General features: G+C 40.2%; 1 protein-coding gene across 4 annotated transcripts in view; it reads right to left on the bottom strand.

Moving 5' to 3' along the window:
* LOC121658060 (E3 ubiquitin-protein ligase RNF130-like) overlaps positions 1-12,700 on the bottom strand; it is a 55,691-nt gene that overhangs the window by 17,278 nt on the left and 25,713 nt on the right. For all 4 annotated transcript variants that reach the window (XM_042014459.1, XM_042014462.1, XM_042014458.1 and 1 more), the window contains 4 exons: positions 10,294-10,365; positions 8,343-8,425; positions 1,656-1,752; positions 441-645 (listed from right to left, as the gene is read on the bottom strand). In XM_042014459.1, the coding sequence (XP_041870393.1) occupies positions 441-645; positions 1,656-1,752; positions 8,343-8,425; positions 10,294-10,365 (457 nt within the window). The remainder of the gene's footprint in view (positions 1-440; positions 646-1,655; positions 1,753-8,342; positions 8,426-10,293; positions 10,366-12,700) is intronic.

Genomic DNA, 12,700 nt, shown 5'->3' with positions numbered 1-12,700 from the left:
GAAAAAACACCTGCTAAGTGACATCAGAATTCCAGTAGCAATGTTCTCAGGGGAAAAAATGTCTGCAGAAATAGCAGTCAGCTAAAATATTTATATTTGTATAAATTATTGCACGTAAAGTATTCTGAAGGGATAAATAATAATTTTGGCAATCCAGCCTCTCGTGCTGGTTACCGAATTCACGAAGGTTATTTTGGTGCCATTTTAGTTCATCCAGGGTTCTTTGCATGCAGATCTAAATGGATATACCATTAATAATGGAAGTGTTGGCACTGTCATACCTAAAGTTATTGGTTCCAGTAAGGAGCATATGCCTCTTGCAGAGGCACTGAGGTCACCTTTGTCCCTGCAGGGACATCCATCACCAGGGCCCTGCAGCACAGAGGGACACACACACCACGGAATCCGTAGGATGGTACTGGGAGCCAAAGGACACTTACTTGTCACTGCAATGTTGATCTCTCCTGACCTTGGTGTCAGCTCCCCGTCCTGTGGCAGCTGGGACATGCCCGAGGTGCGCAAGGGCTCCAGGCTGAGGGAGCTGTCGGTGCCGAAGTCGCCGAGCGCCGAGCGCCTGCTCGCCGGCTGCCCCCGCGTGAGCCTCTCCATGTCAAAGGCTACATTATCTGTGCATGGCACGTTGGGCTGGGCAAAAACACAGCTCCATGTTACAGCAGTGAACGTTCTATGGGTAGCAAACCTATACATTGAATAAACCCACCCACACACACTTCTTTCAGCCACTGTGGCTGTGCTGAGGTCACACAGGAGAGAAATGCATGAATGAACAACTTCTACCTGAAGTCACCTCTTTAAGAGGAGAAAGAAGAAGCAGAAAAAATGATTGAGATACAAGGATGGGACTCAAATACACTTGTATCATAGCCTATGCCTGTATGGTTTACCACAACCATGATAAACTCTGAATTCTACTGTATCCTCTGCTAAAAACCCAGGTATGTTATTAACTGCAAAAACAGGTCATCCACAATATATCTGCTACTATTTCTTCGGAAATGTGCAAATTTGCAACTGACGCAGCTAAAAATGGAGGCCTGATTATTCTCACTGTCTTGAATCAAAAACTAGTTTAGACAGTCTCTCCATATGTTCTTCTCCTACTCTGAAAAGAGCATCACTCCCACTTTATAATTTTTTCCTCATACAGGAAAGATTAAAAAAATCTTCTTTGAGGTTTCATTGCTATCCCTTTGTGAACTGGTCAACCAAAGCATAATGTCTTATGGGGATCCCATAAGACATGACCTGCTTGAGGAAAACTCACTGCCCTTGGCTACAGTGGGGCTTTTAATGTGCAAATTTAAGACTGTCTACAGGAAACCACGAGAACACGAGATTCACAGAGTAAATATAACGAGGGTTGAAAGGACTTGAGAAAAGGGAAGATTACAGAGAATCTAGCATACTTCCAGCAGATAATTGCCATAAATGCAAATATAACAATATATTCTCAATGACCAACCAGGGAAAGAAGGACCAACAACAAATCAGCAGCAAAGAAATTGGTAAAACCCCCCTAATATTTTCTCAGTAAGGGTACTAGAATACCCTTACCCCTCTCTCCCCTAAAATTATTCTTCCTGTTCTGGGTCTCAGACATGGGAGAAAGAAGAGCTCACAACAGAGCAACTTACCACAATTCCCAGTGCCTTCAAAATGTTCAGTTTACACATTGGACACGTACAGTGCTCACTGAGCCATGGATCCACACAGACTTTGTGGAACACGTGCCTAGAAGAACAGAGAAGGTACATACATAGTTTGCAAACAACTCTATTTTATACAATGAAAATGACTTAAAATTTTGGATAGTTGCTTTTTTTAATTTTAAAATACATGCAAATCTTAGAATTGCCAGTATTCTGTGGTAATTGCAGTAATTAAAAAAATTTGCTTGTTGTTGTCACTCTTTACTAATAGTTCAATTAGGAGGAAACACTTGAAGATTTTAATTCCCACCTCACACCCCCCTTTTACTGTGGATATGAGTAGAAGATGTAAGGTAAAAGAACCAAGGTAATGCCATTCCCACCATAACTTGTCTACAGTCTTGTCTCAGTTTTGATGCAGAATTTGACCATAAACTGTGTAGGAAGAGCATAGATCCATCAGCTGTCAATTTTGTTCACAAGTCAGTGGAACCAACCCAAACACATTCCTGTTTGACTTTGAAAAGGCTTTTATAATTATCATATCGAAGTAAAAAGAAGGCTTTCCCCCTGCCATCAGTATTTCTTGATATCAAGAAGGAAAAAATGTCCATCATGATATGATTGTCATAAAAATAAAAGGAGAGGCAAACTGGGCTTTCAGAGGTGGAAAGGCAAATTGTGCTCCTACTTGCACAGCAGGCAACTCTGCAATAGGCAACAGTCTGCATTGCCTCCTACACTGCATTCAAAGTCTTAGTCACACACACGAATATAATGTAACAGTGTTGGGATTGATATAAACCAGTATAACAAGAAAGGACTATGCAGAGACCAAAACAAGGTACATAAATTAAAGGAAGTAAAGGAAATGAATGCTCTCTTAGCTTTCCAAAAGGCAAAGAACTTTTCAGAGGATATTCATGGCAGGCATGGGTATCACAAGACTGTCTACCCAATATAGATTCAGCAAATACTCATAAAAACCCAATCTGAGTAACTGCCTATGATAACTCCAATGATAAGAGCCCTGATCCTTCATTTCCAGTGGTGCTGACTGCAGAGCAAGAAGCCAGTAAGAGCAGGCACACCCAAACACGACAGACTGGTGATCATGACAAAGATCAGCAATTACAAGGGCTGCTTAATCAGCGAAGAGCTGTGCTCTGGAGCCAGCAGGGAAAGGGGCAGGGGCAGAACAAGCAGTTCTTGCCATCTATTTGAGGCATCAGCAGGGTCTGCAAGAGGTGGTCATGTGTGCCCCCAAGGCAGCATAAAGCTGAGATATTCTCTGCCCCCTCCTTGCTCGGGTTACACTTGTGCTCTGTGCCTCAGAAAGCTCATCATGGAATTCGGGAGCTCTTTGCTCCCTGTCCTTTGGGATTTTAACACCAGAGACCAAACGAGGCACGTTGCCAGATTATCTGCTTTTAAGTCTCTGAAAGGCCTCCTGGAACTGTTAAACATTGCAAAAGACAGTATATAATTATGTTCCATGTCTTCAGACTGATGCAGGGACTAAAGAATATCAACATTACGAAGTTCTAGGCAGCTACAGCTCTATGTCCTACCTGTACTAATTAAAGACGCACAATTAGGGTGTAAAATAGTCAGTAGAAGATAGACAGGGAGCAAAAGAATTTTGCTTATCTCTATCCCAGATAACGCAGGAATAAAAACTTAAAGAACCTCAGTTAGTCACTTGGCTGGCCTGTGTCCTCTAGCAAGATGGCAATCACAAAAAACAGGGTATTGTACAGCGACTTGTGTTCAAATCATCACCCAAAATAGACTCACTTCTATTATTATTCTTAACGCATTCCCTTCATTACTCACAAAACTACAGGAAACAATGTTTAGAAACTCTGGGTGATACAAAATGGTTTTAAATATTCTGAAACATACAGAGATGCTATTTTTCTATGTTAGGCAAATTATGACTTTTATTTGCTTGTTTTCTTTTAAGTCTCTGGAGTCTGTTTTTTTAAAGTAGAACAAACCTGAAAATCTAATATTTTGGGCAAGAGCAGACATCAAGACTCCACAGAAGTATGAAAACAGCTTTATTATATCATTATTGGCTAATCAGTGCTGTAGAAGCACTCAGATCAAGTGAAGCAGGCGACTGATGTAGATGCCAACATGCATCCACTAAATATTATAACTTATTTTAAAAAGCCATTAGCACTTTGATATATTTATATACACAGCCGAATTGTTTTTGTGACCCCCTAATTCTTTGCTTTTAGTTCCTAAACCTTCATGGATGTTTATTAATGTGTTTCAAAGAAGTGCAGCTCTCCAAAGGTTCTTGATTTAGAAATCATGGCTCTGCCTACTACTTACAGAGTTTCTCTACCTCTTAAAAAGTTTGCTGATAGCATTATTGTGGCTCAGGCTCTGTCTGGATTTGTCTGTTTGCAAGAGTTAAAAAGGAGTTATACAGCAATGACGACAGCAAACAAGAATTATTTTCAAACCTCACACTGACAAAGTAAGCCCTCGCAATTTCTGCTCTCATAAACCTTCCTCCTCTTCCTATTTCTGTCATTGGTATTCCAGGACCATAAATCTGAAGAGTTCCCAGCAAGTTGCTCTTGGTCACGACAACTGATGATGTTCCCTCAGGAGCCACACGCTGGGGAGTCAGGCGTGACACAGCCTCTGCTGCCTCTCCAGCCTCAGGCTGGAGGAAGCAGGGCTGGCAGCCAGGCTGGCAGCACTGATGGAGTCTCCCATGCAGGCACAACTCCAGGCAGGTGACCTGCAGGTATTTTTCCACTCTGTCAGCACACCCAAGCCAGTTGCCCTCCAGCTGGTAATAAACACCGTAACACCAACTCTTGTACAACATGGCTTCTTTGCAGCATTTCACAGGGGAGAAAGTGAGTTAGGAATCTCTTTTAGTGGTGTAAGGCCTCCAAATTTGCACATCACAGGAGGAGAAGGGTTGAATGATTTTCAAGTGCTGTTTCCCTAAAGCTCACTACCCTTCCCTGCTCTCAGTGCAGCATCCCACCAAAGGGACCTTTGCTGTTGCAAAGAGCATCTTTGGCTACTGCTGGGGGCAGCTGCTCCCCTGGCCCTGGGGTCCAAGGCACTGCAGGAGGCAGAAAGGATGCCATCAAGACTCTGTGTTAATTTGGTCTTAAAAAGAAAAAGGTAGCTATTTGCAGCAGCACAGAATCAAACAGATAAAAATATGAAAATCAGGTTTAGTCACTTTTGTCACTTTCCTCCTTCTTGCCCAGGATAGAAATTAAGAATTTGGCTCAAAAGCCATCTATTTTATAGTATTCACAACTCTTAATTCTTTTGCTACCTTGTTAATTCCTTCCTTCCCAGGATATCTTTCTGCCCTTTCCAATGTCATTTTCTGCTCTTCTCTAACCTGTCACTTTGCTCTCCCCATCCCTTATCTCTCACTAATCCTTCACACTACCCACTCCTGATCACTTTCCACCTAGTGCCTGTTCAGCCCCTAAATGCAACAGTGTGATGGTAGAATAAAATTACCTGAAGAAAGAGAATGTCCATGAAGTTTGTCTTTTGCTAGGATCCCTCTGACATTTGCTTCCTCTACTTATTTTTCCCTTACGTAATGACAGTCACAAAAGACACATTCCTCAAGCTTGGAAGCCTGAAACAGATGGCTGCTTGTCCCTCAGTGCACTAAAGCTATAGGTATGTCCATAGGCTGCTGGTACTAAACATACTTCTCTCTCTAAAGCACAAAATGAGCTATTGCAAACAATTCAGTAGAATTTCTACCATTTTAACCATACTTTATTTTTAGATTGGCCACAATTTCCCGCACGCCATGAAACTTTACATCACAAATGTGGTGTTTCACCACAGAATTTTAGGTGCAGCTTGCTCAGCTGCTGGTAGATTTTGCCTGCTGTGTGTCTGCCCAGATTCCTCTGCTGAGGCACAGAGTGACAGACCATACTTAACTGCAGGGAATAACTGTGGTACTAAAGGGAAAGGCTACTTTTAAATTGATGAAAGCAGCAAGGATGCCTCATGCCAGTGATTCCTACTGTCTAATGATTACAGCTTCCCCAACAAGCACAGTAAGAAGAATTTCTAGCCTTTCATTTGCTTTCTCTTGGTCAAGTAATTTTCTCCACGGTTTTCTTGCAATTTATTTTCTCAGATGGCTTAGAAGCTCTCTTGTAGGCTTTGTTTTATAGTCTGTGCGCTGTTTGGGTTGTTTTTTTGTTTAAACTAACATTTCATGCTGTGGTAAAATGGGAGGCTGAAGTATGAGAAAGTAGAAAGGAGTTAAACCTCCAAAACAAGGTTTGGGGAGAAGCATTTCAGGCACTGAAGACTGAAAAATCTTACACGGAATCTGATATTTATTGGGCCCATCTCTGCAGGTAGTAGTTGGCTTTTCATCCACAAATATAAAAATGTCTTGTGGAAAGCATCCATCTCACTGTTTGTGTCTAGCCTAGATGGTTTTGCACTCAAAAGCTGAGCTGCAGCAAATGAAAAGTGAGATGTAAAAAAGAAGTAGAAAGTGAACATAAAAGTTGTCATACAGCCTTCGGCAGGAATGTAATCTGAGCCTTCGCTGACCTTACATTCTTGTGAAAAACAGAACCGAAAACGATCTACACAAGAGCCTTGATCTCTCCCTTACATGGGAGACTGCACTGGGGCAGGTTGTGCTGAGGTGGCAGCCAGGTGCACCTGCATGCAGCTCCCTGAACAGCTGTAACTATCCCTGAGGGCCCAGAGCTTCCTGCCTGCAGGACTGCAGCTCACCAAAGGTGTATGAAGGAAAAGGACTTTTCTTTCTTTCTTTTTTTTTTTTTTTAAATTAAAAAAAGTATTAATGATCACCTTGTTTAAATGGTCTGTATTGTATCTGTGGATATGAGCAACATATCCACTGCTTGGACGGGGGCAGTTGTTCAACTAAGGAAGTTGGCTTTTAATCCCAACTCTGCCTTGTGCTCAGTGGGAAGAGTTGTTTTCCTATGGGGGAAGACTCATTCTCTCTTCACTGGCAAGGACCTCCTCCTGCCTTTTGTTTGGTATCAAGAGAAAGGCACAGAGGGGTGGGACTTGTGACCTTTCATTCCACGTCCTTGAGCCTCACAGTACCACCCTGAAGTACAAAAGAGATGCTTTCTTAAGAGGCAAACAATCATCTCAGTGGTCCAAAACTGGTGTGCAGTTTCCAGAAGTTCCTCCTCTAATTTCCGACTAAGCTTCTGCATAACATATCAAAAGAGCAGGGCTTAATTCACCTACACAAACTTCACTTGAGATTGCAATAAATGATGTAACTCTGAAATCTTTACTTAACACTTGGGAGTACATTTTTTAGAGCAAGAGGACATCAACTTTGAGTAAAAATGACCGAATTGTAAAGAAGAAACACACCCACACCCACATGATTAAAAGCTCCCAAACCTTTACTAATTAAGACCAAGCTCTTCTATTCCTAAATATTTTAATTGGAGTTTCTAAATAATCATTTGTAGAGTATGTTAACTAAACAACATTAAGAATCTAAAACACATCACCGTTTCCTACTGTCCAAGAGGTAAGGAACACAGAGAACAGTAAACTGAATTAGATTTTTGGCTTCAGAAGTATAATGCACACATATGTTGATCAATAAGATATAAAATAATAGTGTTTTCCTTTTATGATGATGGAAATACACTGCACATTAGAAGATATTCCAGCTATTCAGAACAGCCTGCAGGAGGATTTAGAAGACCAATAATGAGCTCTTATGTGCTGCTGCTGCCTGACTGGAGATTGACTCCAACACATGACTTTGTTGCTTCTGGAGTATCATGCAGAACCATTTATGTATCAAGTACAAGCCAAGTTACTGGATCTTGCTGCATATACACAACCTAACTTACACATGGTTTTTGTGCCTGGAGATGGGGAGAAAGCTTTGCATTTCAGAACACAAGGGAAAGATGTCCTTGGTAATGCCTGAAGCTACCAAAATGTATGATGCATCAAAATCAGCCACCAGGTGGAAAAGTATTTAAAAGCATCTCTCAAAGAGAAAATGTCCCAAAACAACTCAAGAATGGAAATGGAATGGAAACAAACTGAAAACCTGTAAATGTCAACACAGTGCCATAAAAGGAGTAGAAGTTGTTATATTTTAAGCACTAATGCAGAATCACCAGCCAGTACAAATCTTCAGATACAAGCCAAGATCACACTGCACTGAAGAGACCAAAGACAGATGACAGCACAGAAGCTGACTAATGTCAGGAGGTATGAAGGTTGCAAAGACTGCATTTCTATTTCCTACAGTTTTGGAAACCATCAGCCAGCTGTTGCACATCTACTGTGCAGAATGCTGCAGCTGTACCTGGCTCCTTATACTGAAGTTTTTTGAGTCTGCCCATGACTTGGTCCTTAAACCTGCACCCCCCTCCACCTCACTGCAATCTCAATAGCTCCACTGCCAATATCTTTAATATAATTCTGTTTAATCTCCACTGTCCTAATAGTGCCAGCACCCACACTCACACTTTCTGGCACCATAGTCTAAAATAAAGTGGCTGTTATTAGGACTGAAAACATCGAACAAATGCATTTGTGAATTACAATGCACATGAAATGAAGCAAAAGAGCACCAACAGATAACAGTTTCCAAACAAAGCAACTTCATTATCTTACTTGCATGGCAAAATGCGAACAACATCGTTCTGCTTGTAACTCTCAATGCAGACAGCACAATGATCAAAGTCTGGGTCTGTTTCCTAAAATGAATAGAATGAGAATTCAAGTCAAGAGTCAAAGCTATGACAAATGTCAAAGTAGTTGTGACTAGTACATGAACTGCTTTGTGCCAAGTAGCTGTTACCAAGCTATAAATCCAATGACTGCATTATTATACTTCAACATGACTTAAGCAAGAAAAGCATCTCCTACATACAAAACTCCTATTTTTTTGAGCTGGTAAATCACCATTTGAAACATAAGCTAAGGCCTAAATGATTCCAATGTTCAGTGAAATCATTATAAAATATAGTGGAATTTTTCCTAGATTTCCTTTTGTTTTTTACTTCCAGCTTGGAGATAACATTTATCCAGGGCTATTTCATCCAGGGATATTTTTGTTTGGTTTTTGTTGTTGTTGTTGTTGTTGTTTGTTTGTTTGTTCTGGCAGAATAAGAATTCTGGGGCTCATTTTTACAACCAGAACTAGCACATATTACTTATTGCAGAGTAGTCCCATATTTGTGTCTGCTGCTTACTTGCAGAAATATCATTGCTCTTATCCAGACATGAACATGAGGATCACAGATTGACTGACTCTTCTCTTTTCTGTTTTCCAGAAGTTAAGATTTTTTAAAATTCTATTTTAAAATACGGTATTTTTAAATTCCAATTGAAAAAGATGGGACTTCATATGGATATAAATATGGCATCAACAATACATATTTAAAATGTTTGGGCCTGTGACAAAAAATAGGCTGTTCCTTCTCTTAGTTCAACGTCACTGTTCTTTTTGATGCCAACCAGCTACAAGCCAGACACCAAGACAGGGACCAGAGCAAGGCCACAGCCACTCGTGGTCAGCAGCAGCCAGGGCAGCACACAGAGAATCCTGATGGCTCTTCTGAGGAAAAAAAGGTTTTTCCCACTCTGTTCACCTGCATGTGCACCTCATGCTGTCTGCACTGCAACCTACACAGCACTTGACAGCATAAATTCAGAACTGGCAAGACAACAACATTTTTTAACATGGAAAAGTTCCTCTAATCTTTATGTTCTCCCATTCCAGAAAAGATTTAGTGCAGTGGGCTGTTTTGAAATAAAACTACATAGGGAGGGAGGAAAAACAGAAAGACATTTTCTCTGCCTTCTCTCTGGAAGCAAATTTTCCTATCACTTCCTAATCTCCCACTGCAGATAGTGTTGACAAGAAAGATAAAAAGGAATCACAATACAAAGGCCCTAGGAAATAAGATTTTAAAAATCAAATCATAGCCAGAATTTCCCTGCCTTTTGAAAATTAAAGCTAAAAAATTAAGCAAGATTAATGACTATTTTTTCCTTTCAGAATCAAAAATAAAGTAATACTGCTCATAAAGTGGAAAAAGCTTACAACATACCACACCATATATTTTAGTTTGTATACCAGCAAGAAATGTTCTTGGAGTAACATTTACTGAAATACCTCTTTATGCTCCCCCTTAACTTACTGAATAGTTGTATTTTACTTAAGAGATATCTTCAATTATCTGTCTTTTATATTTATTTTTCCTTTACAGAACCTATATATGGAAAGGTTCTAAGCTTAAGAATTCCACATAAACAATGCCAGCCCTTATGTACTCATGCCAGGACATCCTCCCAGCCAGCACACAAAACCACCCTCAGTCACAGTTGCCAGATGGAGTGCAAATAGTATTTAAGCAAGAAAAACTTCTTTGAAATATACAGACTTACAGCACACATCAGTACTAACAGTTACACAAAATATTGTGCCACAGGACAAAGTAAGCCTCCAACAAGGAAGGCAAAGTCATAAATCAGAAACTGAAAGAAAAAACTGAGAGTGTTTCCCCAGAAAAAAAATAAACATGACACTCAAGTTTATCATGTTGAAATCTTATTATACCTTATCACCCTTCTTTACTGTCCTGGTTGTCAATTTACCAATGGCTTTCTTGGCAGCATCTCCAAGTCGACGCTAATAAAGTGACAAAGAAGAGAACACAAATTAACCCTGATAAACAAGCTTCATTAGTGTCCTTTATAATGACTTATTTGGGCTCAGTAATACCATTGCAATACACACTATGGCAGCAGGCCAACACATAAGACAAAATGCAAACACAGCAAAGCACTGAGATTTGTTGAGAAGGAAAAATAGCCAACAGCTGAATCCTCAAATGCTCTCCATAAGCATGGGCATAAAACTCAGGGACTGTATAGAAGTCCACAGAAGTGAATCAGCACTGATGTGCAAAACTAATCAAAGCCAGGTTGCAGGATAAAAGCTGAAGCAATGTCCCCTCCTGATGATTTCCATTGTACTCTGTTCATACTGGTTTTTATTCAGTGTGCTGTAATACACTGCTTGTTCTCTTAAGCTTGAATTATTTTTATATTTCCCCCCTGAGCAGGCTGATCTTATTCTGAGAGGCACAAGATCCTCCCAGTGTAACCTAGTTTCTCTCTTGCTATTACCCAAAACCACCACAATCTCATAAAAGAAAAAAATGATGGGTCACGAAATCTAAATAAGCCAATACAGACTTAAATTAAGCTGAAATTAATACTGGTTTGAAGATAACCTCAATCTGCATGCAGAGGCCAAACTATTTTTCTGCTGTTTATGTTGCTTCATGACCACCACAGTTAGATGGAAGGAGCCTTTTCTGACATTCAAGTGCTGATTCCTACTGAAATGCCCAGTTCCCAGCCAACAAAGAATGGCTGTTTGTCACTGTTTACCCACTGGGGTCCCAAAGGTGGGCACTGAATGAAACAAAGATCCTGTTGTCTTCCTTCAGTGACATGAGACATCAGACTTGGTTTAAAACTGACTTAAAAAACAGAAGTTCACGTATCTCCTCTTTCCCCGCCAACCTGTACCGAGTACTCCACCTTTGAAAGGGATGGGCTGCATCTGAGAATGCAGCTCTCAAAACCTTTCCTGCAGCCTGCAATCCATGTGTGGGGTTTTGTGCCCACCTTCTATGAAACTGAAACCCAAATCCTTCATAAGGTGTACCCCCTGTATCACACATTTCCCTGCACACAAACTGGAATGAAAGTTGCTTTTATTTGAGAAACACAATGATGTCACAAGTCTGCATCGCAACTGACTGTACCACTTATTCTAGAATTACATAAGCACTTTTCTTCCTTGTGGTTTCACAGAACAGCAGCTCTAATTTTGTATTTTTTAGAGCAAGGATTTGAAAAAAAATCAGATACACAGTCCCAGCTACTGAAGCATATCCATGTAGGAAGCCCAGCATCAGAAGCAGAGCTGGGATAGGAAATTATATGCTTCCTAGAGTCAAAAATCTCACCCTAACTTCAATATGCAAGAATTTGGTCAATTTAAACAGATCTAAATTACGTGCCCTGGAACAAGCATATTGGCCTGAGAACGACACAGAACACACTGGGCACACTGCTGGAGTAGATAACCATTGCATAACCAAAAGAGTGATTACTGAGAGGAACGAGGCTGAAATGGCATTTAACTCAAATGCTCAACACTACCAGCCAAGTAAATGTGGGTAGTATCTGTATTTCATTCCACTGCATGTGATTGTATATGCACTACAAGAAATTTTAAAGATTATTTTCCCACTGAGAGCATAATATTTCAGCAGAATTCTTCCAACATATTGAAGTTCTTTTACGTAAATAAATTTGCTAAATAATAACTTTCATCTCTTCCGTTGAAGAGGTCAATCTCTTCTATTTTCTAATTTTAACAAATACTCTTTCATGCTAACACTGGAAACACTCAGAATTTGCTATTTTGCTAAGTTAGGGCACAGGCACAGACCATATGCTTGACTTTAAAAACCACAACCATGTGGATGGAAAAGGTCACTTTCACATGCAAAAGAGTTTCACACCTCCAATGGAAGCACGCAAGAATAACCATGTGAAATACCAATATCTGCTTGTGTTATCTACAAAACACAGCAAGTTTTTGATGGCTTTGATTTAAAAAACAGAAAAACGTGCACCTTGACGTAACTTAAAAACAAGATCATAGCCTAAACCAAGTTATTTCATCACTAACAGTACAGTCTTTGTGAAAGCTCTCAAAGCTCTTTAAAAGTAAGCTGTAGCTGTCGCCACCTTCTTATTAAAGTTTAATAAGCTCAGCTTTTTAAACCACATAAAATTTTCATCAAGTTTCTCCTGACCTTTGTAAAAATTTAAAGAAAGAAAAAAGGTCCTAAGAGCCCTTTCCCAATGGAGCAACTGTTTTGAAACGTGGACATTTGGAAGAAGCCTAGAGCCATGTAGGGGATAGAGAAGGCACAATTTAG

Source organism: Corvus kubaryi, unplaced genomic scaffold, assembly GCF_017639235.1.
Source record: "Corvus kubaryi isolate FWS band 111438036 unplaced genomic scaffold, C.kubaryi_AGA036_p1.0 split2-37374, whole genome shotgun sequence".
Lineage (NCBI taxonomy): Eukaryota > Metazoa > Chordata > Aves > Passeriformes > Corvidae > Corvus > Corvus kubaryi.
The sequence above is the reverse complement of the archived record's forward strand: the minus strand, read 5'-3'. Positions and strand labels throughout refer to the sequence as shown.